The sequence below is a fragment of the Grammomys surdaster genome, unplaced genomic scaffold (genome assembly GCF_004785775.1).
Source record: "Grammomys surdaster isolate TR1022 unplaced genomic scaffold, NIH_TR_1.0 191, whole genome shotgun sequence".
Taxonomy (NCBI): Eukaryota; Metazoa; Chordata; class Mammalia; order Rodentia; family Muridae; genus Grammomys; species Grammomys surdaster.
Genome location: NW_021604636.1, coordinates 1,671,747 through 1,698,711, shown reverse-complemented (window position 1 = coordinate 1,698,711; position 26,965 = coordinate 1,671,747). Strand labels below are relative to the sequence as shown.

Genomic DNA, 26,965 nt, shown 5'->3' with positions numbered 1-26,965 from the left:
ATGGATGGATGGATGATGGATGGGTAGGTAGATGGATAGATGAATGGTGGGTGGATGCTTGGGTGGATGGATGGATGGATGGATAGGTGGACACATCATTAGATGAATGTAAGTCTAGTCATCTCAAAGGAGTAAATCCAAAGAGAAGAGTCTTATAGGTCCTATAGTTTTAAATTATTAAGCAAGAGTCACCACAGCCTGCAGCAAGGAAAGCACAAATCTGAGACTGATGATGTCCTGACTGGTACCAAAGAAGCAGTAGTAGACAGAGAAATTGGAGAGCATTCGTGTGAAGCTAGATGATGCTGAATGCAAGTCATATTTGCCTAGTGTAACTCTAGTTGAGAACCACACTAGTTCCATTTCCTTCTCCACAAATAGCTTCCTTAGCCTAAATATCCCTTACCTTTTGTCTGCTACTCGTAGATACATCCTGAGGACACTGCATATGTTTGTCAGTTGTTATAGCATCTCTTTCTTCTCCCTTTCCCTTCCTCTCTCCCTCTCTGTCCTCTCCATCCTTCCTTCCTTCCTTTTTAACATTTTGAAATGTATCAATTCAGACTTAAAAAGTAAATTAAAATCCTCCAATAAATGGACAGGGTAAGAAGTCAGCGGGAATGACAGTCCTCAAACACCATTACAAGGATTTAGGTGTGTTTTTCTTCCACTAAGAGGTAGATAATGCCTGCACAATGAGCTGCCTGCCTTAAAAGATGGACAGTTCAGCAGACGTATGCATCTTTGTAACTGTCACTACAGTTACACTGAAGCTACCTGAAAGATTCTACACATCTTCTTTACATATAACTTAAAATTTTTTCTTCTTTGATGACTTTTCATAGTGGTCTTTTCATTCATGATTTGACCTTTGCAGTTTGAATCACCTAAGTTTTAAAAAGGTCCAAAGATACTAAATAGAAAATTCCAAAATTAAGCTTCATAAGTTTTAAATTGCACATCATTCTCCAAAGTGTGATTAAAATCTCTCACTATTTTTCTGGCCTGCCTAGGGTATTAATTATCCATTCTTTTCCAGTGAATCCCTGCTGTATGTGCACCTGCTAGTCAATAACTTAGTAAGTATCCTGGTCATCAGTTTGCCTGTCATGTATTACAGAATATTCATTCATGTAATCCCTAGGGAAGCAAAGCAGAAAAGACGTGGTGTCACGAAACATAGAAGGACAGATTAACTTTGTTACCATGTGGCAAAGCTGAAGGGTATCTGGAAGGTTTGGTATTGTGATAGCTAACCTTCACCTTCAAGTAGAATAGAATTTTATCGTCTGTGAAACACACAAGTGGGTGTGTCTGTGAGGATGTTTCTAGCAAAGGTTAAATGAGGAGGGAAGACCTGACTAGAATCTAGGCAGCTCTGTAAATGGCTGAGTTCTCACTAAGGACCAAGGTATAGCTAGGAGTACCTGAGTCCCTGCTTTCTGTTTCTTAAAAGCTGTAGATGTGAGTGTCCCAGCCAGCTGGATACTCCCACCAAAACAATTTCTCTGCCAGGAATGAGTGAACCCTCATAAGCCATGAGCCTATATATATATACTTCTTCCCTGAATTTGCTCCTATTGGGTATTCAAGCACAATAATTCATACAAGTGGTTTCCCTCATCTGTTGAGCATCTAATCCATCCCCAGAGGATAAAGAGGCACACTGTATTTGTCATACCCACCAGTTACTCAGTCCCCGGTATGTTTTGTATAAAACCCAAATAAAAGCATGAAAGGAAAGGTATTTAAATTCCAGAATGCTACATGTTTTTAAAGTACCAAGTACAGGATCTGGCCCATCAACACCACATCATAGAAGGAGGGCAGAACCTGATGGGGCCCCAACCCCATAATTTATATGTAGTCAAGGGTTAACAGAGGAAGTTGAGACATTTTCTGCAGTAGTATGGGTACTGGTGAAGTGTCCATGCTCCTGTAATCTACCCTAGGGAAATCCATTGGTTAAAAAAAAAAGAAAGTAAGAGATGGAAGGAGGGGGAGAGCTACAGACAAGCGGAAGGGGGATGAGTGGGAGGGGAAGCAAAGGTAAGAAGGGTGAGTATTTATCACATGCCTAAGTATACATGCATGAAAACATCATAATGAGATCCATTAATATATACCAAAAGAAGCTAGTAAAAATAAAAATAACCAAACAAAGCATTTTAATTGAAAATCCTTATCTTGTGGGGCAAGTTACTACCAGTACATAATTAACATATTGACTGTTCGGTGTTGGGAACGCTACTGCTTCAAATTACAGGAATGATTTACTAATTTCTTTGTTTTTATTTAAAAGATACTTGCATGGTACTTACTATGTGCCAAACACTGTCCAGTGCTTTACAAATATTACTTTATTTCTTGTAACAGCATTATACGGTATTATTAAAACCATGAGGTTCTGATTAAGTAATGTGTCTAACACCATACAGTAAATAAATGCCAACTATCTTCAGGACCCGCGAGCTAAATGATTTGGTTCTAGAGTTCATGTTTATAACCACTCCTTCCTCCAAAAAGGCCTAGCAGATCCCAGAGAAGGAACAGCGTGAAGTAGCTGAGCTAGGGTCACAGTGAACTGTTTCTGACCCAGAGTTTGAGTCAGTAGGATTTATATAGCTCAGGCTGTCAGCTGTCTGACAATGAAGCAGAGGCTCACAACGGCTTTCTACTATGCTGGTCCTGACAGCTTCTAAGAATCAAGCAACGTGCGTCACCTACTGTTTTCTTAATTATTTAGTGTGATTATCCTTCTGTAGTTTCAGAGTAGGTGCAGGGAAGGGAACGTATTCATGGGGTACAAACAAGAGGGTGGAGGCATTAGACCAGTGAAGAATCAAGACACACAAAATTGAAATCAACAGCTTCAGCAAGAGACTGGTGTGGCCTGTACTTAAGCAGGGAGTCATTGGTACTGATTTGGTGAGTCACTTCATCCTACTGAACCTCAGTTTTCTTTACGAAGTAGTTATCATCCTGTCTTTCCTGTTTAAACCATGATCATGTTGCCGAAACTTCAATGAGTTAATCCTTACAAAGTGTGAGGAGTTGACTTCGGTCTGTGGCAAGCACCCAAAGAAAACATAGCTGACATAACACGTGAGCTCATGCCAGTGTTTCTTGCACCCAGTGTTACCTCCTCTGCACTCCTGCTGCTGCATGCCTCTCATTAAAAATGTCTCGCCATCCTGCAGTGTCTTGATACAATGTATACACAGTGTAAAAGCATTGCTAGAATGAGGAACCATGTGCCTCCATAAGCCATATCTCACAATATTGATGCTGTGAGTTGTTTCCAAGAATCCCTGAGTTACCCCAGGCATCCTGGATTATAATCACTCAAGACATTCCCTCGCGGAAGAGTTCTTTGGCTCCAAGACTGGCAGTCATTCTCAGTCTGACTAAACACAAAGAGGTAACTTCTTTTGAATAAAGTAGTTAAATGCATTGCCTCTAGGAACAGTAATCATCCTTTAATTCTGTCAACAATAACATTTTTAAAAGGGAAGAAAGAAACAAAGAAAGGAACAAAGAAACAAAGAAAGAGATGACTATTGTCTTTACGGAGACTCTTAACCAAAGACCAGAAATCTGGACTGAAACAGGTCCACCTTACATTCCTTTCATTTCTCATTTTTTTCCGTTTTGCCCAAATCTCAAGTCCAAGTGGCCTTTGGTGACTGAATGGGACTCAGGTGGGAGTTACAGATGAAAATGTTGCTCCTATAAATCACTGTTAATGGAATTTAGACCATGCTAAGAGGGAACCTGGAGGAATCAGCAAACAGACAGACTACTGAGACCGGGTTAGAAGTTCGGCTGTGTCAAATGATAAAAGGAGAGTGGAAATTGTTTAGAAGTGATTCCCATGAAAGATACAAAGGTTGAATCATGCTTTATGACCTGTGACCCTGATTATTCTGCCCACTCTCTTGTATCTGTTCCAAGAAGCATAAACCCCTAATATGTAGAAGGACAGAAAAAAAAATGATTGATTCCCTGCTACCCCTCTTCTCTTTTATATACAGCCAAAGCCTGAAGTTACGTTTGGCTTTGAAAAACCATTTATTCTCCTGACAGATACTCCATATGGCATGGCAATAGCACAAATAGAAAGCTCTTCTAGATACTCTGAGATGGCGCCTGTGTATCAAGTCACACCTGACAAGTGGGCTACTTACCTCATAGATGAGAAGGCAGAGGTGTGGGTAATTCAGCTCCTCGGAGCTGCAGAAGCCATTGCAGAGCTCTTCGGACTGATCCCTTTCTTTGGCAAGATGCTTGTAAAGCAAAACATCTGGGCACCTTTTAAAGGTCTCCAGGGGAGACTGCATTTCACCAGTTTAAAAACACGTCATTAAGTATTCTTTGGGGAGAGTGTTTAGTTGGTAGATTCTCTACAGGGAAGATTGTTTCTTTAGGTCCTCTGAATACAGTTTTCACATCACATACTACATGCTGAGTACTTCTGTATGTGCTTCTGTAATTGTTGTTTTGCAGGACTCTGAGCAGTTAACAAGAGAGAAAGTGGTGTTCCTAAAATTGCAGTCAGCATATGTATTGAGCTATGTTTTCAAATGATGCTAGCTTGAGAAGTTTCAACAGAGATTTCAATTGGACAGGAAAATACAGTTTCAGGAAAATTTCATTCCGTCTTAGTTTTCTAGGAAATTTAAAAACCAGAATGCATCATTTTGAGAATGTGAATAAACTGTTAAGGAAATTTATTCTTCATATTTGTTCTGTATAATATGAATTACATGCAAGAAAAAAAGTAGTGAAATTAAGGAGCAAGATTCCACAGGAATTTCAGATTTTTCTAATATCTAATAATTTGATCTTCTATTATAAAATAATTACAAAAATTGTATTAGCATCACTCATTGATTCAACAAATATGCGTTAAATAAATCCTGACTGCAATTACTATTTTAAATGTCTGGGATATCAGAATGGATAAAATAATTAAAATATTGATGGAACATACTTTTCCATTTTTAAAGTTTTGTTTGTTAATGTGGTTGAGTGTCTTGCCTGCATGTATGAGTGTGTGTGTGTGTGTGTGTGTGTGTGTGTGTGTGTGTACCATACATATGCCTAGTGCCTGACGACACCAAAAGAGGGCTTTGAATCCCTGGAACTGCAATTATACTTGTTAGCTGCCCTGTGGGTGCTGGAAATCAAACTCAGATCTTCTACATGAGCAGGCAGTCCTCCTCTGACAAGTGAATCTCAGGTCTCTTGCACCTTTTTGTGTCTTTCTAATGATAAAATAAATATATTTCCCTGACCTCTTTGAATTTTCTACATCATATTTGTCCCAGGCAACCTTGAGGTATGAGGCTACATCTTCCTTTAAGATAGAACAGGCTTGCTTATTGCATGCTCTGCCAGTTACCAAACTTGGTGTACATGTGGTACAGTACAAAGCTATTGTGTGTCTAGAATCTCTTTGACCTCCTGTACATTGCACAGTAGAACTTCTGGTGCCAGGGAGGTGGCCTACGAGGAACAAGGACCAAGGTGCTCCAACAATGCAGCACTTTGTTCTTGACCCATGAGTCTTGTCTTAGATCTCCCATCCTTTAAATATTAATAGACTATATTAATAGGATAACTTGTTTATGACGATGTTGAACATTGAACCTAGGGCGTCAGGAATGCTAGGAAAGCACTCTGCCCTGATAATATTTTCCAGTCTCAGACAATATTTTAGTGTTAGGATAAAGTCAGTCCCAAAATTAGAAAATCAAAAATAAAAAAATCTGCCCTCAACTTACATTCTTGACTATGCTGTTTCAACGGGATAGTACTTTCAAACTACTTCTTGTGTGTCTATCTTTTGTCTCAAGCTCTAGGGCACATTTTTGTCTCCTAAATATATGTCTCAGAAAATATATGTCTTAGAGCATGTCTGCATCTCCTAAAATTTCATCAGGCATTAACATATTTTAAGGAACATATATTTTTTTTTAATATGACAGTCTCGGCTCTACAATGCAGATGACAATTTAAATACCAAGAAGCAAAAATCATTTCAAAGCCCCATCACTAATGGACTGCTAAAGGCAGGAACGTCAGTCATGTTTTTGCTGGAGGTCAATACCAATTAGTGATACGTTATCTGCAGGGTTTTCCTTTCAAAATCATTTCCATTCAAGTAACTCTCCATGCTACCAGCTACTTGCTTCGGAGAGATAGACTTACAAGCTCATTATTGATGGATTGTTTAGAGCCAGGTTGATTTTTGTTATGTTAGATCGTCTGATATGTAAAATATAGTATATTTCAAATGGTTTGTTAATGTAAAGTTATGTGTGCCCTGGAGCCATGAGGACAGTGTGTCCTCTCTTCAATACATGTGTTTTCCCTTTGACAAGTTCTGCTGTAAAATAGATAAACTGGCTAGAAATTAATGAGGAAAGATGGCATTTGACCACGAGGATTTTGTCTGAATGCAATGCAAAGAGGTTTAGACTCTAAACCCCTCGTAGTGGGTCTTGATCTTCCTAATGCTGTGACCCTTTAATACACTTTATCATGCTGTGGTGACACCCAGCCATAAAAGTATTTTAGTTGCTACTTCAGAACTGTAATTTTGTTACCATTATGAATCATAATATAAATATTTTTGGAGATAGGGGTTTGCTGAGGGGGTCATGACCCACAGGTTGAGAACTGCTGGTTTAGAGCTTCTGATGTTGGATTTTGCCCAGTGTGCAATCCTCTGTTCCCGTAATTTAGTTTAGAACTTGTACTTAGCAAGTGCACCCTCTTGCACAGCACCCTGCTGTTTCTCAGAGGTTTCACACCAAGTGAGGCACACCCCACCTCCCTACGTCCTTACCTAATAGCAACCAAAGGAGACCTGTGGGTGTTTTTTTTAATTACCTTTATGAGGCTAGGATATGTTGTTGTTTCTGTGGTCGTGACACTTGAGCTGTGTATCTCTTTTGTAGATATTGAATGGTAAGACTTGGTGCTCAATAATTCTCTCATTTCCATTTTTAAAGGGGTAGGCACATACTTAAGTCTGTGTGCTTCTTATAACAAAACATAATGACTTGGGTTGCAGAAATGTATTTCTCCCAGATCTTGTAACTGGGATGTTGGCATAACATCAGCAGAGATGGTGTCCAGTGAGGATCTCATAGATACACCCTTCTTGGTATATCTTCATGTTGTACAAGAGGTTAAGAGTCCTTTCTGTAAGAGCACTAATCATAGAGACCCCTCCTCACATAAGCTGACCTTACAAAGACCATCTTACACGATTTAGTCACTTTTCTTGTTGCTGAGAAAAATCCCTGAAAGCAGCAACTCTTGGGGTTGGGGTTGGAGTGTGTATCATAATTTGCAGTTTGAGAGTGCAGTCCATCCTACAGGCTGAGAAGTGGTGGTGGTGACTCCACAGTGACAGGGGTGTGGAGCTGAGTCCCCTCAGTCCCTCACATCTTGGTGGAATGCTAAGTTGAGGGAAGAAAAACCTGGGACACGGGTATATAATTCAAAGCCTACCCCTAGTCCCTGACAGTCTCAACGTGAGGCCACCTCCTACATGTTCCATAACACTTCAAAGCAGCACTTCCATCTGGGGATGAGTGTTCAAACATCTGAGCCCATGGGGCATCTCCTGTTCACCCCACAGCACCACAGGATGGCATCACTTTAGATGTTAGGCTTTCAACAAGCAAACATCCAACCCTAATAGATAATGGGAACTATGAACAGTAACACGCCCATGCATGCACGGGCACACACGCATGCCCACGTACACATATTTATTTACTTACAAAAAATTCAGAGCTCTAAGTTATTGTTTGGAATGTTCGAAGCCCTCCTGAATCCCTCACTGCCAACCAAGAAACAGAAGGTAGCCCAGCCGCTCCAGCTGCCCCAGCTGTCCCCCTCCATCTACCCCCCCCAGCTGCCCTGTATTCTGACCTTTAACTTTGCAGCTTCTCATCTTCTTGCAAAATTTTATGACATATGCAGCCAGTAAAATACATTTGATTAGTGTCCTCCTATTATGCTCTTTAAAATGATTTACATCTTAATTTGGAATATATGTAAGAAGGGCTTTTTTTTGAATCCTGTTTTCACATTTTATCATTCCTGACAGAGTTCAAAGCTCAAGGCCTGGTCTTTGACTTGGTTTAGCTCTGCAGAATAAATTCCGAGTGATCTCAGAAGAATTTTTTTTTCGTTTATTGTTGTTGAGCTTTGTTCTGCTGTGTTTCTTTGTTTTTAAGCACTATTTGGACCCGGATTATTATGATGTATTGGGTTTGACAGGGCAATAATGCTGGGATAGATGAAATACTGCTTAGGAAGCCATTGAGCAGGTGGAAAATGCCGTTTAATCCTTCCAACCGGAGCAGCTCATGGTGGTATTGAAAGTAAAACACAGTACACCATGTTAGGAGAACTGAAGAATAGCAAATGTCTCCTCCATTCATTGTGAGAAGGCTCCATGCAGCTTCATTTTACACTGGGCTAGTCCATGCCCCCCAAATATTTCTCCAGTGGCTGTAATGAATTGCATTGCCCCTTGGTTGTATGAGCACCAGTGTTCTGCTGAGGAGACATATGGTTTCCATTTATTTTAATGTGTCTTTGACATCAGGAGAATTGCTGAGACAGCAGAGGAAAGTGCTTACACCTTGGACGACAGCCAGAGCTGTGATTATTTACGTGTAGTAGGGACTACCTCTTCCCAGTAAGAAACGATGTGGTCTCAAGGTTATGCATGTTGAGGTTCTAATGAAGCTAGAGCCATGGGTTTATGTGTTTTGACAATAACTGTTCCTTTAACGGCAGTGAAACTTGTTTCTTGAGCGCGAAGTTTCAGTGCTTAATTGCACATGTGAGAAATTAAGGAAACCAGCTGCAGAGGAGCTGGGACTTCCTTTCTCACTGATGATAAAAGAACAGCATCATCAAGATGCTGCAGTGCACATGCAATATTTTCCATCTGTGATTCAGGCCTCTCACAAAGGTAATTATTCCTCATAATATGTGTATGTAATACAATTTATAGAATATATCATAGCAACTATTAGAATTTGGATTTCAGTGACCATATCATTGGACCTTTTATTATTTTGAAGATATTAGGAAAGGAAAGTATTTTCACATTTTTATCTTTTTTGGTGCTGCATGCTTCCAATGAGGAAGCAGCCTTTAAAAGCAGAAGACAAAGTCTTTGATAACATTTGTTCCCTGTGTGTAATTGTTAACATTATTCTGAGAAGATACAACTAGTCCCTAAAAATTTGTTACATTTTGTCGGTAAATAAAGATAGTGGGGAAAACTAATAGCATTGTACAGAGTCTGTAAAATGGTTCTCCATGGAGACTAAGTCATGTGGCTGTTTGAATAAATGAAGCAGGAAAAATAAATTCCCAACCTCTGTTCATGCTTTGGGCACTATCACCAGGATGGCATACCTCGATTTTGCTAGTTACTTTAATAGTATACTGTGCTTCAAATATCTGGCTTGCATATTTTAGTATATAAACTGTCCTTAGGTGACTTATAATATAAAGATAAAACTGAAGCAAAAGAAAGATTTTAGGTCAGGTATAGTAGAGGTGAGCTAAGACCAATGGTGCTTGGGACTAGAGACAGGTAGATGATTTGGTGCAAAAGGAAAGGCATATAACTAAGTGGGAATGGAAGGCAGGGAATCTCCGTTAGTGGTACAATGTAAGCTTGTTTTACTTTCATAATTTTGGTTCCCGGTACCAATGACATCTTAATGATAGAGCATCCAGCAATCACATTATACCCTCAAGGGCGATCAAATCTAAGTAAAAGGGCCTGTCCAAGCCGGGCTCATTATGTATGAAAATGAGAGAAAAGAATTAATCTTTTACTCTTTCATTTCAACTTTATAACATTAAAGTCTATATTTTGTTTGGGTTTTTTTTTTTTCGATTAAAGATGATCAAAACAGACCCCAATTTTACAATTATTCAAAAGGCTCATGAAAGGAAGTGGTATCTTTAATAATAAGAAGCAAAATAGCTTAGATGTCATCGCCTCTTGTGGGTTAATCATTTTAATTATGTGTGCCATGGAGGCTGGAAGGTCAACTTGACACTGACTGTCAACTGCAGTGTTTGGAGTTCACATCAGAATCTTGAGCAGAAAGCTGTATTTTGTCCCAAGCCGAGACTATCAATAGACCACAGCTCTGTTGCACTAACAGATATAAAAGGAAATGTAGTTTGCAGAGTGCTCAACACCCTGGGCTGTGCCTGTCAGGAGAGACAGAGGAGAGCTGGTCCCTCAGTGCAGATCTCCTGCCAGCTCCTGCCGATGGAGCCGACAGATTGAACGGATGAGGACGTGACATGCATGTTCATGATCCTAAACAAAGCTTTTGTCAGGCAGCCTCAAGGGTCAGCTTTCCATATAATCTCTGTTTCTGCCACTCTGTTGGGTTTTTGCATGTATATGCAGTATCGTTGGCTGCCTTAAAGAGCACTTGTCTTTCTCACGTGGTCTTCTATGAGAGGGGTGTTTTTATACTTTACGTAAACCAGTCAGAAGAGTCTTGTCGTAAATGATTTAACTTAGAAGCTACAGTTCAGTAACTTCTTACTCTTGCAAATCTCAAGGGTCACCCAATGGTGAATTTTTTAACTTAGTATTTAAAATGGGATGGATGTCAAACCTGCTTTATAGTCAAGAGTAGTTCCTAGACCCATATATGAATTATAAACCTTGTCCTCCAGGTAACTGCGATCGGCATGCCTAACTGCTTTTTGGGGTATGATTTTATATTTTGGGGTAGTCTAATCTGCTTGCTTAATTACTGGCACATAAGTTAGTAGGATGTCTTGAGACACAGAAGAATGTCTCTTAGGGGTTTGGAAAGAGAGATATAGCTGATTGGTAAAGCACTTGTTTAGCCTGTGTGAGACCCTAGGTTCAATCCCCAATATAGCAGACTGGAGAGGGAGAGCTGTCATTCATACTACAGAAAAACCAATATATCAGTGAGGAACCGACTTGCATTTAAGATCATTTTTGAAGATGGCTTTCATAATAACAAGAACAGTGCTTTAAGAAGCAAGGCCATTACTTGCTTTACTAAATCTGACACTTTTCACTGATTTTGGCCATCGGTAGGTAAAAGGTCAACTAACTTCACATACTTAAAGTAATTTGAATTTTGTTCAAAGTTCTAAAGAAAATGTTCTCAATTGGTCTCTGCTTGTGCTAAGCTTCATGATGCTTCCTCAGTGAGACTAGCCCTTTGATGTTTCTCTCATGAAAAGGATCTGCCCTAAAATACCTCAGCTAAATAAATCTGAAAATGTGACTGGGGCCTGAGTATTAGGAAAACTTCCAGTGTGACTCAGCGGACTAAAGGGAGCAGCCAGAACAAGGCGACATTGCTTTTGACCCCAGTTGAAAACACTCTCAGGGGAATTACTATCTTTTCGATACTAGACCAATTTCCATCCCTCACTTGTGGTTAAGACTGAGCCCATTTACATGACACCCTGCCCAGGAACAGCCCAGTCCTGACAATCATACCAGGTTGGAGAGAGAGAATATGTGATCATGAGAAGTCTGCAGGTGGTATTTATAAAGACCAACTTAGTCTTAACTTGACTGGACATTTATCTATTATCTAATGTTAGTTTCTACATAAAATAGTTTCTGGTGGACTTGGATCCTCTGTGAGCTAACCTTCCCAGTTTGGCAACTGAGTCTCACCTTCAAATGGTAAGAACCAATTTCTACACTAATTTTATCTGTGTGATTTTAAAAACACATACTCTTTTATTGCCTGGGTTTTTCTAACAAGAAAAAAAAAACAAGAAGATTTTAGCAGTTTCATGTGGCTTCTACTACATTTGTCCAAAAATCTAAATGTGTGGACTTAACAGTTCATGGGCAATTTCCATTTGTGTATCAAGCATAGGAGATAAAACTGTATTGTTGACTTTGTACCTAAAAGATATAATTGAATTTTCCCTTTGTTTAACATAAGACTGAACCGGGAGCTTTTTAACTTGCATGTATCAAATTTGATATCAAAGTACACAGTTCTGCTTCCTGTTCCCACCACCAGCAAGAATTTTTTGATGGTTCTGAAGGAAGAGAGTCTGATGGTGGTGGCAACCTCACCATCGGAACATTTGTTCTGCATAGCTCTCGCTGTATTGGAATCTGAAGTCCAGATCCTCATATGGGAAGCTGTGTGGGCTATGCATGCAAAGATCAACAACACAAAATTCACAAACCAATGATATTCATAAATGACTGATTATAAATAAAAATTAATCAGGGAAAAGTAAAACTGAAAAGTAAGATAAAAATTCTTATAGTCTTGAGGAAGTGCTCTAGTCTATAAGGACAGGTAGTTTTGATTTTTTTTAAGTAATGTTTTGATTAATTTTTTGAGAACTTCATACAATGATCCTATTCATTTTTCGTCCCTGACTCCTTGCAGATCTCCCCTAACTCCCCCCTTCCCACCTTTGTGTTCTCCCTCTCACACTGCTCAGGGAGTAGGACAGAATCAGTTGAAATTGCTTGCAGTCTAATATGACTAAACTTTCATTAATTGATTTACTATCTTTCGTACACTGATTTGGTGATCTTCTGGTGTGTGTTCTAGGTAGTATGGCTGTAGACAATAATTGTTTTCTTTCTTTCCCTCCCTCTTTCTCTCCCTCCCTCCTTCCTTTCTTCATTCCTTCCTTTCTTCACTTCTTTCTCTCTTTCTCTCTTTCTTTCTTTCTTTCCTTCCTCCCTCCCTCCCTCCCTCTCTCCCTCCCTCTCTCCCTCTCTCTCTTTCTTTCTTTCTTTCTTTCTTTCTTCCTTTCTTTCTTTCCTTCCTCCCCTCCCTCCCTCCCTCCCTCCCTCCCTCCCTCCCTCCCTCCCCCTCTCTCTCTTTCTTTCTTTCTTTCTTTCTTTCTCTCTTTCAGCAGGATCTCAGTCTGGCCTGGAGCTCACTATGTAAACCAGCCTAGCCTTGCACTTCTGATCACCCCGTCTCCACCTCCTAAGTGCTAAGAAGACAGGCACATGCCATAATGCCTAGTTTTTGTTTGTTTGATTGGTTCTTTCTTGTTTGTCTGTTTTAAGCTCATGTTTTGTATGAGATCAGAAAAAAACGCAGACTATTTGCCTAATCAAGGCAACTGCTTCCTTTAAAACGTGGTCAACTGTGGTCTAATTGTTAAGTTTGGATTCACGTTTTCAATTCTCTGAATTTATGAATGCTTCCTTTATATAACATGATGTAAATTCTATTATTTATTGATATCCTCTCCTTGGTGTTGTGAGTTCATCCATCTTCCAGCTTTTGGGGTTTCATCATTTTGGTTTTGAGAAGAATGTCTCACTCTGTCATATAGGCTTCTGTGTCCCCCTCTCCCTCCAAGAGCTGTCTTCTGGGAAGTAGACCTGGCATTGTTGTGCTTCGAAGCTTTTGTGTTGGAGTGGTAACTGCAGTTAAAAAAAGGCAATAAACTGAAAGATGCTTCAAATTGGTGTGGAATATGAACACTGCCTTTTTTGACAGTCATATTAAAAGCCACATTCTCCAGTCTTTCTTTTCCTTGGACTTGACCTCACTACAGTAAAGCTGACTCGGACTGCATAGACACACAAAGTGGAGTTTTTTCATTCTGTAACAGGCACAAATGACTAGATAGGTATATCATGGATGTTTAGATTCCCTAAGGCAGATGTGCTAAGTGAATCTACTCTTTTTTTCCAGATGTACATAACATAAATTCTCTGTCTCCCCTCCCTCCCTCTCTCCCTCCTCCATCTCTCTCTGTCTCTGTCTCTGTATCTCTGTCTCTGTCTGTCTCTCTGTCTCTCTCTCTGTGTCTCTTTCTCTGTCTCTCTCTGTCTCTGTCTGTCTGTCTCTCTGTCTCTGTCTCTGTCTCTCTCTCTCTCTCTCTCTCTTTATCTCATTCCTTGTAGTGAAGTTAGTTATTGTAAGCCTAGAGGCCCATGATACCTCCTAATGGCTCATACCAGGGCTGACTTAATCACCAAAAGAGGGTCCTTGATGTCTTCTAAGTTCTAGAAACCTACAGAATTATCCATTAGACTGAATTTAGAGTATTTCAATGTGTTGACTTCATCAGCTTTTAGAGCGTTGTTTTTACAAATGCTGTTTATAATATTAAAGCCTTTATCAGCACATGTGTGTATTGTAACCCCTAGCATATGGTAGGAAGCAATATTCATAATACATTTTTACAATGTTAGCCTTACTCAGAACAGAGCTGAAAAGGGTCTGCCCTCTTCCACCTTGTCAGCCTCAAAACTTCTCAAAACAGGGTAGTTAAATTAGCTTTGGGAAAGAGGAAACATAGTAGGTACATCCAAATGGATGAAAATTTCTTAAAATAAAATACATTGTTAAAGATAATTTGTCTAGCTGGGCAATGGTGGCTCATGCCTTTAATCCCAGCACTTGGGAGGCAGAGGCAGGCGGATCTCTGAGTTTGAGGCCAGCCTGGTCTACAGAGTGAGTTCCAGGACAGCCAGGGCTACACAGAGAAACCCTGTCTCAAAAAAAAAAAAAAAAACCAAAAAAAAAAAAGATAATTTGTCTAGAGAGCCACTGATTTTCTAAAAATATAAGCCACAATCTGTCATAAGTATTTATTGTAATAATCCTAAATGAGTACATTAAACACTTTCCCCTGGTCTCTACAATTATGGCTCTGAATAATAATGTCTTAAGGGTATTGTTTTAATGATAACCAGATGAAAAAAAGTAGAAGTTTCTCTGCTAAACTCCAGAGAGTCCTGCCTGACCTGCCAATCAATCAGTGACGGATGAGGGTTTCAGGTCTGTTGGCAGAATTCTGCTTTTTCTGAGTGTCTCTTACATCTGGAGACAGTCTTCTCAGGGTTGAGTTGATTTAAGCTCACAGGATGAAGCAGAGCAGCATCTTTAAATCAAAGTTAAAAACTGTCTCTGGTGCCAGGAATAAAGGATGTTGCGCTCAGTCATTTGTAAGGAGATGCAGATAAGTAAGTGAATAATATACATGGGTGAAAGCAGTTTACTTTCTGCAAATCTCTTCTGAGGAGCTAAAACAGTAGAGAAGATGGAAAGGGACTCAGAGTGTAAAGGAGCTTGCCACCAGGCCTGACAAAAGGATGTCCTAACCAGTCCCCCTCAACACTAATAAGAGGCATGTATTTATTTATGTATTTATTTATTCCTTTCTTTCTTTCTTTCTTTCTCTCGTTCTTTATTTCTTTATTTCAGAAAAGAGGGTAGATAGGAAAGTTGAATTTTCACAATAATGTCATTCTTTTGCTGGAGTCTCTCTCTCCATTCTGAGTTCCAGCCACAGAAGCATCGTGGTCCAGATTTTTCCACAGGTACATCCTATCTAGAAAGTGCTAGTACCTGGTAGGCCCTCTATTGGTGTTCATTATGTAAATAAACCTAGGGAACGAGATCCATCCTAGCAGCCTTCCTGTAAGTGTGCACTGGTGTTATCTTGCTGTTTGAGGCCTCCTCCTTCACTAGCTATTATTTATGAGCATGAATGCTTTCCTGACGCTTCCATAAAAATTCACCCTGAACAGAGTGGCTGAGTTCCACACCAATCTCCTCTCTTATAATTCTGGAGGCCTAGATGTTGGCCTTAGACTCCTTCCTGAGTCTCTCCATATTCCCTCTCTTCTTTCTAAGTCTGTGTCCAGAGTTCACCTTTTTGTTAGTCCATCTATCCTATTGGATTAAGGTGTCTAATGATTTCATTTTAATCTGGCTATATTTGTAAGAATCCTAGTTTCAGACAAGTTATACACTGAAGGACTTTGGCACATCTGAGTGTGAAGGACATAGGCTTCAGGCTTGCAACAGAATGAATGCATTTCTTTCTTGAGCGACGTCTTTCTTTTGCCAGTCTTAAGGCAATTTATTATATGATGTTAAATTTGGACTTTTTAGGTTTAAGTTTAATTTGGGCACCAATTATATTAAACAAAATCATTTGAACTTCTTAAGTCTGGAATGTTCTACTATAAAACAAAGACACTCAACCAGATAGCTCTTCCTGTTGACCAGCTTCAAGAGGTGCTGTTGACAGCACACAACTCCATATTCTCTTTTGCTCAGTCTTAGATGTACCCAAACTCTCCTTTATGATCAGACTATTCTTCCATCCCCACAGCTAATAATAATGGTTCTATATCAGCACACAAAACATTAATTAACATTAATTAATTAATTGTCATGATTTGGCAATTCCATGGTGTAACATCACTGTTGTATACAAAAACTTACAAGTTTATTAATTAAAAAATAATATGAAGAAGCAGCAGTCCTGAAATATTCTATGGCATTTTTAGTAATCTTAATATTTGTATTATAATAGCATTGTCTATAATTTTATTTAAAGGAGAAAGGTACTGTTTTACCTAATGAAAGTTATGTAAGATTTTAAGTTGTTAAGGTATTTATAGTAGTGCCAATAATCTGTTTTTCATGGATTTTTATTATTTTGGATTATTTTGTCTTTTCAGAATTATGAGCAATACATTTCTATTGACATGTGACAATTGTGCATATCCACAGAGCAAGCCAGTTCCATTAACATGTATATGAATATAATATGCAATTATTGGTTAGCAATAATTAGCAGTTTTTATAAATATTTGTCATTTTTTTTGTCTTGGAATTCTTCAGTGCCTTTCTTCTTATTCTTTATAAAATATTAAAGAAGTTTTTATGCCCAGTAGCCACCTTTCTGTACTGGAGAATATTAGGACTTATTCCTTTAGTTTATTCTGCTATTTTTTTTTAAAAAAAAGCATATTCTTAAAAAGGATACCCAAGATATGGAGGTTTCCACATTGTGACTTTTCTGATCATTGTAGAATATTATCTGTACGAAATCCAGAAAACTAAAGCTCAGGGGATTCAAGAAAATCAGGAATAAGATTCTGCTGCTAATTTCAAAAATAATTGGCAACTCTCCAGAAATTTCCTTTGAGAGCAATTACAAAAACATTTGAAATGCATTATACTATGCCTAGAAAAAAAAATGTTAAGAAAGGAAAATAAAAGGCCTTTTTGCCAACTCTGGGATTCAGTATTTTTCAAGCCTGCAAGGCTCCAAAACACTTTGATCCTCAATAGACACAGAATTCAGGGCGTTCTAGGCCTCACCTGGAAGCTGCTGCCCTGGGCTTCACTGACCAGCTTCTTTCTCTTCCAGCTGCCTCTATCCTCAAAAGGGAGAAAAGGCTGAGGACGAAGAATGTGCACTTCAGCTGTGTCACCGTATACTACTTCACCAGGAGACAGGGCTTCACCAGTGTGCCCAGCCAAGGTGGCAGCACTCTGGGGATGTCCAGCCGTCACAACAGCGTGCGTCAGTACACCCTGGGCGAGTTTGCAAGAGAACAGGACCGGCTGCACCGGGAGATGCTGAGAGAACACCTCAGGGAGGAGAAGCTCAACTCTCTAAAACTAAAGGTGAAACATTCGTGCGCTTTTTGCAAAATTTCATGTTCTTAGAGCATCTAAGCCAACCATTTTAATGCATGGGTCTGACGCTATTATCCATGACAGTCAAGCTGCCCATGGATTCCTCTTCTTCTATTTCTGTTTCTTTCTTTCTTCTTTTTATAAAGTTGTACTTTTTCTGCTTATCTGATATTATTTATTCATCCACCCCACAAATGTTTACTTTTGGATATCGCTACATCATACACCACCTGTATGAGTGTGCTTTAACTGGGGCTAACAGGAAACTAGAAATAAATGTGCTTCCCTATCTATGAGAGGTTATATTTTAGTAGGAGTGGAGAGTATCAATCAAGTGGTCAAAGAAATTGAATCAAAATTTCATTTGAGGCTAGGAAGGAAAGTTGTAAGGTGTTATAAAAGTCTTTGATAGGAAACATGTGGTCAGGAAGTCAAGAAATACTCCCAGAAGAAGGGACAGGAAGATCTCAACTAGGGACAAGGCACAGAGGGTGCCCAGGGGTGTTTGCTGGGCCTGAGGCAGGTGGGTTACACACAAGGCTGTGGAACCACAGTAAAGTTTTTGTCTCTCTTTGTTCTCAGGGAATCAAAAGTTACCATAAGTCTTAAGCACAGGTTGTAATGTATTATGACAATCACATAATCATGTGAGAATAGCTTGAGGGTGAAAAAGGCTATGTTAAGAGAGCAGAGGTATAAAGTCAGACCGGTCAGTGAAGCAGCTATTAGAGCTAGCCAGGAGAGAGGTGATGGGAGGGTAGATTGGACTGAACACAACAAAGAGAAAGAGATGTTTGAGACAGGGACTTAGGAGCTCAGATAAGCAGGCCTGGGCGATGAGCTGGATTTACAGTGACAGAGGGATAGTTGGAAACAGGGATCTGACTTGCAGGTGAATGGCTGTAGGTGACACACTATTGCTTGTTCACTATGATGTGGAAAGACAAAACTATAGAAAAAAGTAGATAGATGGTAAGGTCTTCTCAGACACGAGTTGGAAGACATTTATGTTGTCAAGAAGTGTGGGGACAGCGTCTAAGTTGGAGAAAACAAAATCCATAAAATACCTTTTGCCGACTAGAAGCATGGATTTGTCACGCATTAATGTATAAAAACACCCTCCCATTGATATTTAATGGCAAAAAATTTTGGGAATAGTCACGACAAACCCAATCATTAAGGACGGAAACACCATAAGAATCTGTCACCCACCCTTACTTTCAATTAATGCAGAGGTGTGGCATATGCTTCAAAATATCGTCTTTTTTATAGTTTACTGTTTGTTTATGTGTCTCTTCTCCATTGTGTGAAAAGACAGGAAGTACAATTGAGCTCCACACACCCCAGTTTGAGGATGTCACACTTCCTTTCCCAATATGCGTGGCAAGTTTCATTGAAAGTTCCTTACCATGGTGGTTTTTGTTCTTCTGACTGATTTCCAAGTACCTAATTTAGCAATGATTATTAAGTTTGCTTCTGGACTCCAGCCTTTCCCTGTAAACTAGCTCCACTGCCCCCACCAAAGATGACATTAGTCACCAAGTTCAAATATTACTGAATTAATGATAGTGGCTGTCCATCAGATTTTTTATTTGCTAAGCCTTTTGTACATGCTATTGAATTTAATCCTCACAAAGAGCCAATGGAATAAAATCACCAAAACAGCTGAGATAAAATGAACACATAGGGAGTAAAGTTTCCTCACTGCCTAGGAAACTGGTTGTTATTATTTTGGTCCTTCTTATTAAATTAATTGATTACCCCATATAGGAACTAAGGACACTCTATCGTCTTCCAGGATCTAGTGATGTGTGCAATGGATTCTAACAACGGAGAGACTGTAAAGTCATCTGAGAACCAAAGACTTACAATGGTGACTGATGTGTGACTCTTTAAAGGAATTGCAGGCAGCCTTCCACACTTTGATGCTGCAGTTCTTCCTCCTCTCTTCTAACAAGCAGTACAGGAAAGGAAGGAATAAAAGAAGCACTCTTGGTGACTCATTAGTAAAATTATGCTTAGAGATAGGTAAGGACAAGCAGTCTTCTCAGCAGGCAGGTTCCTAGGGTTTCCTTCTCATGTGAAAGCATGCAGGCTTCCCTTTTGTGCGGTTGTAAATGGAAAGCATGGAAAGCGTTTGGCTGTCGTCCCCTCTTCCCAATGACCAGGAAGCTAACAGTTAAGGGATTTTGCAGTGATCTGAGCTCACCCTTTCCTGACTCAGTACACATGTACTCAGAAACACATGTTCCGTGAAACTAACACCTCACAGCCGTGTGGACCAGTGTTCTAAAATATGAAGGGAAACACCTACACATTTTCATGGCAGTTCTAGCATTCATTTTCATGATTTAAAAGAAAAATTTCTTGAGTTATACTTGCCTAAGGTTTCATTATCCCAAATCCCAAATTAACTAGCACAAAATGATAGTTGTGCCCAAAATTTCACCAATACTAGGAATTTTTCTTATAACACATTTGTTTTCATGTATAAATTCCTCTGTGAAGGAAATGTCACAAAGTTGCTTCTATGGCTTTGGATGGAGGCAACAGAAAAATTGCTTCTAATTTAGTAATTCATTTCCTGAGTTGTGAGTTATACAGATATTAAGAAATTGTATAGATTCAGACACTTAGATTTGTAGAACAAATCCGATTTTATTGGAGGGTTTCACGTGTATCGTGTTTGTTGGCACCATGGATGTTTCACACATTGACTATAAATAAGTAATGGAGAAAACTAATTGAATGAAATGCATGTTCCTAGAAGAAATAAGTAGCTTTAGGTTTCTAAATTACAGAGTACAGTTCCGTTTTTCCTGCCAAGCTCATTCAGATGTCACACATTTCATGGTAATCAATGTAGTCATTGTAATACTATCCTCCTTTGCAAATTAAATGCTTAGATTTAATAATCCGCACCACACTCTTGAACAATTGCATTGCATTTTATTCCTATCTCTCTTGTTCCTGGGGAATGCATCCAGCAGCTGTTTCCAGGTTCCACAGAGGGTTGGTGTCCTAGTCGCCTCCCGTTTCACCTTAGAGGACTCTAGTGCATTGTTCAGAGAAATTGAATGTAGCTTGGGCAGATGTGACTTGCTTTTCCTTGCCAGTGTTTCTACAATCCAAGTCACCCTTTAACTTCCTGGGATCAAAGCTCTGCTCTTTACTTCTGGTTACCATCTCTAGCTGCTCTCTGGGATTATATTCTCAGTTTCTTCATTGAATATTCATCAGTGGTACTTGGTTACTAGCTCGTCTATGCAAATTTAAGGCAGAGAATGGCCAGCTCTAATGATGGATCCTCTGAAAAGACTCTTTCTAGATCATTTTCAAAACCTCAGATTGATGAGTACTGTAGTTATTTAATGACTTACTTCTGCAGTATTCCAATTCCCTGCTTTACCTCCAGCCTCGCTCCCTGCATCTCTTCAAAAGTCTTGGGTTAATTGTCCAGATAAAGAAAGAACTTAGATGTTCTTGGAAATGCATGGGATTAGGCACTTGGAGATGGATGAATTATCTCTCAAACCCACAGTTTCAACATTTTTAGATGTGATTTGAATTTTATTCCTTATGTCGCAATTTGTTTTTAAATCTGTCTTATCTTGTTGGTCATGGTATTGCTGAAAGCTAATTACTGTTCAGAACTTCTGGGGTAGACTTTGATCTACCACAGAAGATGGCTCCAGAAGATACTAAGTAGTAAAGCTTCTAAAAACGCATCTTAAATAGAGGGAAGCTTCAGCACCAAATGGAAAACTTTGCTGTGCCAAGTACCTGCCTTGTCTTATTCAGATTTATACAACTGATTTTAAAAAGTACAAAAAAAAATATAACTAACCAAAATGATGGAGACTGACACAGTGGGTCTCTATCATATATATGTACACACACTCACACATATTACTTAAGAATGTATTCTTTCAAAATATTGTAGTATTTTAGTTGACAAGAAACAACTAAGCATATGTAATCAAATTTTTACATTCTTCCGGTGAAAGAAATATTACTTTTTAATTCAGGAAAAAGTCTGCATAAATTCTCTTAATTTATTGTGAGGTGTACCCAGTGATGTTGCTTACTGGAATGAATTGTGTTTTCATTCTTTTCCATGGCCTTTCAGAATTAGCTAGGAAGGGAATATTTGACCCCAGACCTTGTCAAATATGATCAATAATAACTATGTTTTCATAGTGTAAACTGCTTAAATATGTCCTGGCATACTATTGGATGCATCCTGCTTATAATAATGCCACTGAAAGAGGCAATATTGCTCTAAACTACAAGAAGGATGAATTTTTAGAAAAGATAAATTTTATATGTTGATTTATCATTTCTGGTGACTTTTGTGGTGATATGGATTTCAAAGACTTCTTATGATTTCAGATGATTTACTTATTGAGCTTGAAGGCCTTATGTTGCATAAGTTTTGGCAGAAGTGATTAAAATGGTTTTAATTTGCCACGTGAAAGTCATAGCTAGTAAACTGAAGATACGTAAGTATCAAAGTGGTATGAATGTTTTCCTTCAGTTTGTCAAAGACCTTATAAACTAGGTCATCCTAGGAAGTCTTTCATTCAGTACATGTCTTGTACCTAGGAGCCTGGATTACCCCTGTCTGGTTACCCAGAATTCATGACTTTGTTAAAATAGTGTGTTTTCTTAAAACAGCTTTTACAGAGAGCTTTTTACAGAGAGGTTTCCACAGAGAAACCTGCTATTGTGTTCCGTAACTTTCACCCCAAATTGCCATGGTGGAACACAAAATATATTGATTATCGTTAACTCCAAGTGTTTAAAAGCAGTGCTTGCAGACAGGCACATATCTGAACATAGTTTATGGTTTCTATGTATTTCTGTTCAGTACTGTTAAACATTCCCAGTTCTTCCCACTGGTCTGCTGGGGCAGGGATTTTGCTGCCCTGGATTCCCCACCTCAGTACAATCTTGTTTATTAGTACCCTAGTACCCACCTCATGCTACTTGATGCAGCAGTGTACAGATCTTCCCCTTGTGCAGGAATGTTATTACATTGTCTGCTCGCAACTCAAGTATGTTCTTTCTGTAGGTGCACATGAAGATTACAATAACTTTGGGACCTTGATCAGTTGGTTCCTATTAAGTAAGTAGACCAAAGAAGCAAGTAAAAGAAGAGCTCAGCAAGCAAGCAAACCTCAAATTGTTTAAGCCAAATATGCATCCTGATATAAATAAAAAGCTTTAGTATCTCCAGGTACAGGGCTCTCTTTAATGCTAGATGTAGTTTGGTTGTGTTTTAACAAACAATTGTGTTGTCCTTATCCAGGGTTTTATTTTAAAACTGTATTTTACAAGGCAGAGCTAAGTTTGAGAACTTCTGACAAAGCAGTTACCCTTAGGAGGAATGGGAGAGTGGCTCATGCATCACCTCGCCATGACCTCACCAGAAATCCTTGCCTGTAAAGAGCCCCTGTTATTGTGGATATAAATGATATAAGTCTCCTTCCTGGACACACAGATAGAACAACAGAAGCCAAGTCACTATTGTCAAAGCCATCTTCTTTGTCCATCCACACTCGTTAGTTAGATAGTATTGTTTCACGTGAAGAATGTTTACGGGATCTTCTCAGAGCCTCAACATGAGTTCTTAGGCTTGTACAAGAACTACTAATTCTCAAGACAACAGCATTAGGCTTTCCAGCTGTGCTGTGTGGGTTGTGAGAACAGAGTACAGCAGAGCTGAAGACCCAGCTCTCTGCACCTCACTTTTAGTTTTTCTATATTGAGGTTCTGCACAGAGTTCACTTGAACAATGGTTCATGGTTCTCTCTCAAGAACCCTGGCAGTAGTGGAGTATGCACAGCTCTCATTCATCCTCTTCACAGAGACCATCTGTTGAAATCATTCTTTTCAGAATATTGTTTTCCAGAATTAGCATTTTTAAAAAACAATTCATTCCCATTTTGATCATCATTTAATTTCTTCCCCCACGACTCCTCACAGATGTTAGAATGAGCAATCATAACTTAACGCTTTTTCATCATTGTGAAGCATGCGTCGTCTGGGCCTGAGGAGTCTCACATGAAGCAATTGAGAGCTATTCCACACTGCTACTCCCTCATCTTTGCTGTAAATCCCTCCTGACAGGTCTGTTCTCCCGATTCTGATTTAAAGATCATTTTCTTCTAAGACACTATGAAATCAGAAAAGCAAATAAGTAATTATGCTTTTATCTTGGTACCTTGCCTTCCGCTTCCCCTTTACTTTCTTCCTCCTCCTACTTCTACTGTTTGTGTGTGTGTGTATATGTATGTATGTATGTATGTATGTATGTATACATCTATAAAAAATTATCTTACATATTTTTATAATTTATACATGATTATAGATTTATATAATATAAATAATAAACTATAATTATATAATTATATTTATATAGTTATTTATGTACTCTTATATAAATTGTATATTTATATAATATATGTAAATATGTAATGTTACATATTAATATGCTATATGTGTGTATATGTGATATATATCATGTACATATGATATATATATATATGTATATATATATATGAACGAACTTTCTACACTGTGTCATGCTTATTACATCCTTTTTTCCAGCAGACTCAGGGGTCCTTAGAAGGCAGACAACTCTCCATTCTAAAACCCCATACCTGCCATAGGTAGTATTGCATAGTGGTTAAGAGAATCATTCATTTACTAAAACCGATTTATTAACCAATTATGTGAGACTTAGCATTACCAAGGCACCAGAAATAAAACAGAAAGCAAGACAAACAGAGGCTTTGCTCACACTGTGTGCGTAATACAATAGGAGAAATATATGTGAAATCAACCAGTAAAGCTAATGTTTTTTGATATTACTGTGAATTAGGGAAAAGCTGTGTTCCTTAGATGAAATCCAGAATAAATAAATGACTAAGCTAAAAAAAATCAAGGCTGTCAGTCACTCAGTGTTGGCCAGTTTCTCCTAACAGTATTTCCATCAGAATTAAGATCCCCCCTGCCAAGTGCTCTGTTTTCTTTTGTATCCTCTGTTCCCGGTGTCTGAATCCTATCCTGTATTTCTGAAGGAACTGAACTGAAGGAAGTGTGTGCATTCTTTGTCTTTTGGCCCACTCTTGTACTGAGGTCAACTCTCCAATCATAACTGTTATCCAATGACATTATGTTTGCCTGCTTGTTTGTTTTGATTGTTTTTGTTTGCTGCTTTAAAAAAAACTCATCTGTAAATGTTTTCTACTATCATTTTAAAGGATTTTCTCTCTTAACTAGTCTTGACTATTTGGAAACGACTTTGTGGTCAAGTAAACCCTGAGTTTGATTGTGAGTAGCGTCAACCATTTGTTACTCAGTAAGATTTGGACAAATGACTTAAACACACAGGTCTTCCCAACTCTAAAATACACTCTTCTGCTGTAACACGAACTGGGATAATTATGAAGTTCAGAACTTGATGCTGAACGTACAGCGGCCCAGATCACTCTCAGAAAAAGAATCCCTGCATGACAATTGGTGCTTCTAGGATAGAGTGAATTTTCACTCATATTTCTACTTTAATCTTTATATTTGTCAGTAATTTTGAAAGGACCAGAACATTTCATTACTAGACAAGCTTTAAGTGCTTTGAGGGATCTTATTTCCAATTTTGCTTAACATTTGAGTTCATCATATTTTCATCATTTTTTCTCATTAAAACCATTTTGCATTGAATTGGTTGTTTGCTGTACTTACTGGCACCCAACATTTTCACCTTATTCTTGCTAGAACACAATGCATTCATTAGGTACGCATTATCCAGATTAATGGACTCACAGAATCAGTCCATTTTCTGGGTCCGTAAACAACTAAATAAAATGGAAATGAATGTTAATCTTTCAAAGTGAAGCCCTTCTCCTGCCTTGACTGCCTCAGAACTGAGCAGTAATTGACTTGTAATTTGATATCATTGTTTTCCCTTACCTTATATTTTTCTTTAATTTGCATGCATTTTTTAATCTATATCATACGTTCTAGATCATGAAATGTATTGACAGTAGAATTTATCTACTTTGGAATGAAGTAAAATAAATTTAAGGTTACTCATAGTCCAGGAGATGGTCCTATACCCATGCATGTACATGGAGCTGGAAATTGGCTTAGTGAGTTTAAAAGAAAAAGACAGCAGTCTCCCACAACGTTGAGAGGGGAAAGTAGTGGGGAGATAGAGAAGGAACTGGAAGGGCAAGAATGGTGATGTATTCATTTCAAAACCTCTTATGTGCATGTATGAAACTATTAATAATAAAAATTAAGTTGTAGGGAAACAAATTAAGTCGACAATTAAAATGAAAGCCAAATGTGGAATGTCTGTCACCTTTTTGGGAGTTGGCATCCTGTGTTCATCTCAAAGAATCCAGAATCCTCCTCTGATTCTCACACTACTGTGTCTTGTGTCACTGCTCTGTCTAGATGTGCAAAACGAGCTTCTGAAATAGCTTACAAATACTTATGGTGTGTCCAAATTTCCAGAATTGGAATGCTTGACTTCTATTATTCTAAGGTTATAACACTTTTAGTTCCAGAATGAGTCTGAATGGGTTTACACAAATGCTCAAGAGAGAAGTTCCATGCCCAGAGTTTTTAGTAATGCAGCTCAGGACTATACTTTACAGGCCAAAACATGAAACAGATAAATGCATAGAAATAGAAGAAAAAATATAAGATCAAATGGTATCAAATCACAAATCAAGTACTCAGCCACTAAACTGAGTTAAAGAGAGAAGTTTCACTTTGAAGGGCTAGCCTTTATTTCAGGTTTTCTTTCCATTTTTCATTGCTTAAGGTCCAAGAGTGGTAGAGATCCCATTCGTCCGATCACTTGGATAACATGCAGGTTAATGAACACACTGTGTTCTGGTCTATATCAGACTTTTGAAACCACTATTGCTCAGGGTGGAGCTTCTGCCTCCATTGTTGGTCTGATTATTGGCCCAAATTCAGATTTAAGCTTTCCTCTGACAGTGTTCCTTTGCCAACCCCCTCCTACATGTGTTGACTGTGTGTTCTCAAGTGTTCTGTGTTAACCCTAGCTCAGAAATCATTCTGAATAGGGTTAAAATTATTAGATTCTTTGTCTGTTTAGTCCAATCTATTGTGATTGGATTATATGCCTGCATACCCAGTGACTAAGTACTGAAAATACTAATTTCATAAAATATGTGTCTACATGCCATGGCTGTGGGCGGTTCAGGATGTATGTAATTAGGTTATTTAGGTCATGACCTAGAGCCCTTGTGATCTTGGACAAACTATCATCCTGGTGCCTCCGTTTTCTCACTGGGTAAACAGGTATAGTGATACTATCTACTTTATGAGTCTGTGATGCTAAATGCACTAATGCACTAGAAAGCTTCTGATACACAGATTCAACAACTTACTATTATTGCCTCACAACTGTTTCTATG

At 38.7% G+C, this 26,965-nt stretch overlaps 1 protein-coding gene across 1 annotated transcript in view; it reads left to right on the top strand.

Annotated features, from left to right (window-relative positions):
• Positions 1-26,965, top strand: part of Csrnp3 (cysteine and serine rich nuclear protein 3) — a 176,260-nt gene that overhangs the window by 139,600 nt on the left and 9,695 nt on the right. The window contains exon 5 of the mRNA XM_028769252.1: positions 17,236-17,495. Coding sequence (XP_028625085.1) covers positions 17,236-17,495 — 260 coding nt within the window. The remainder of the gene's footprint in view (positions 1-17,235; positions 17,496-26,965) is intronic.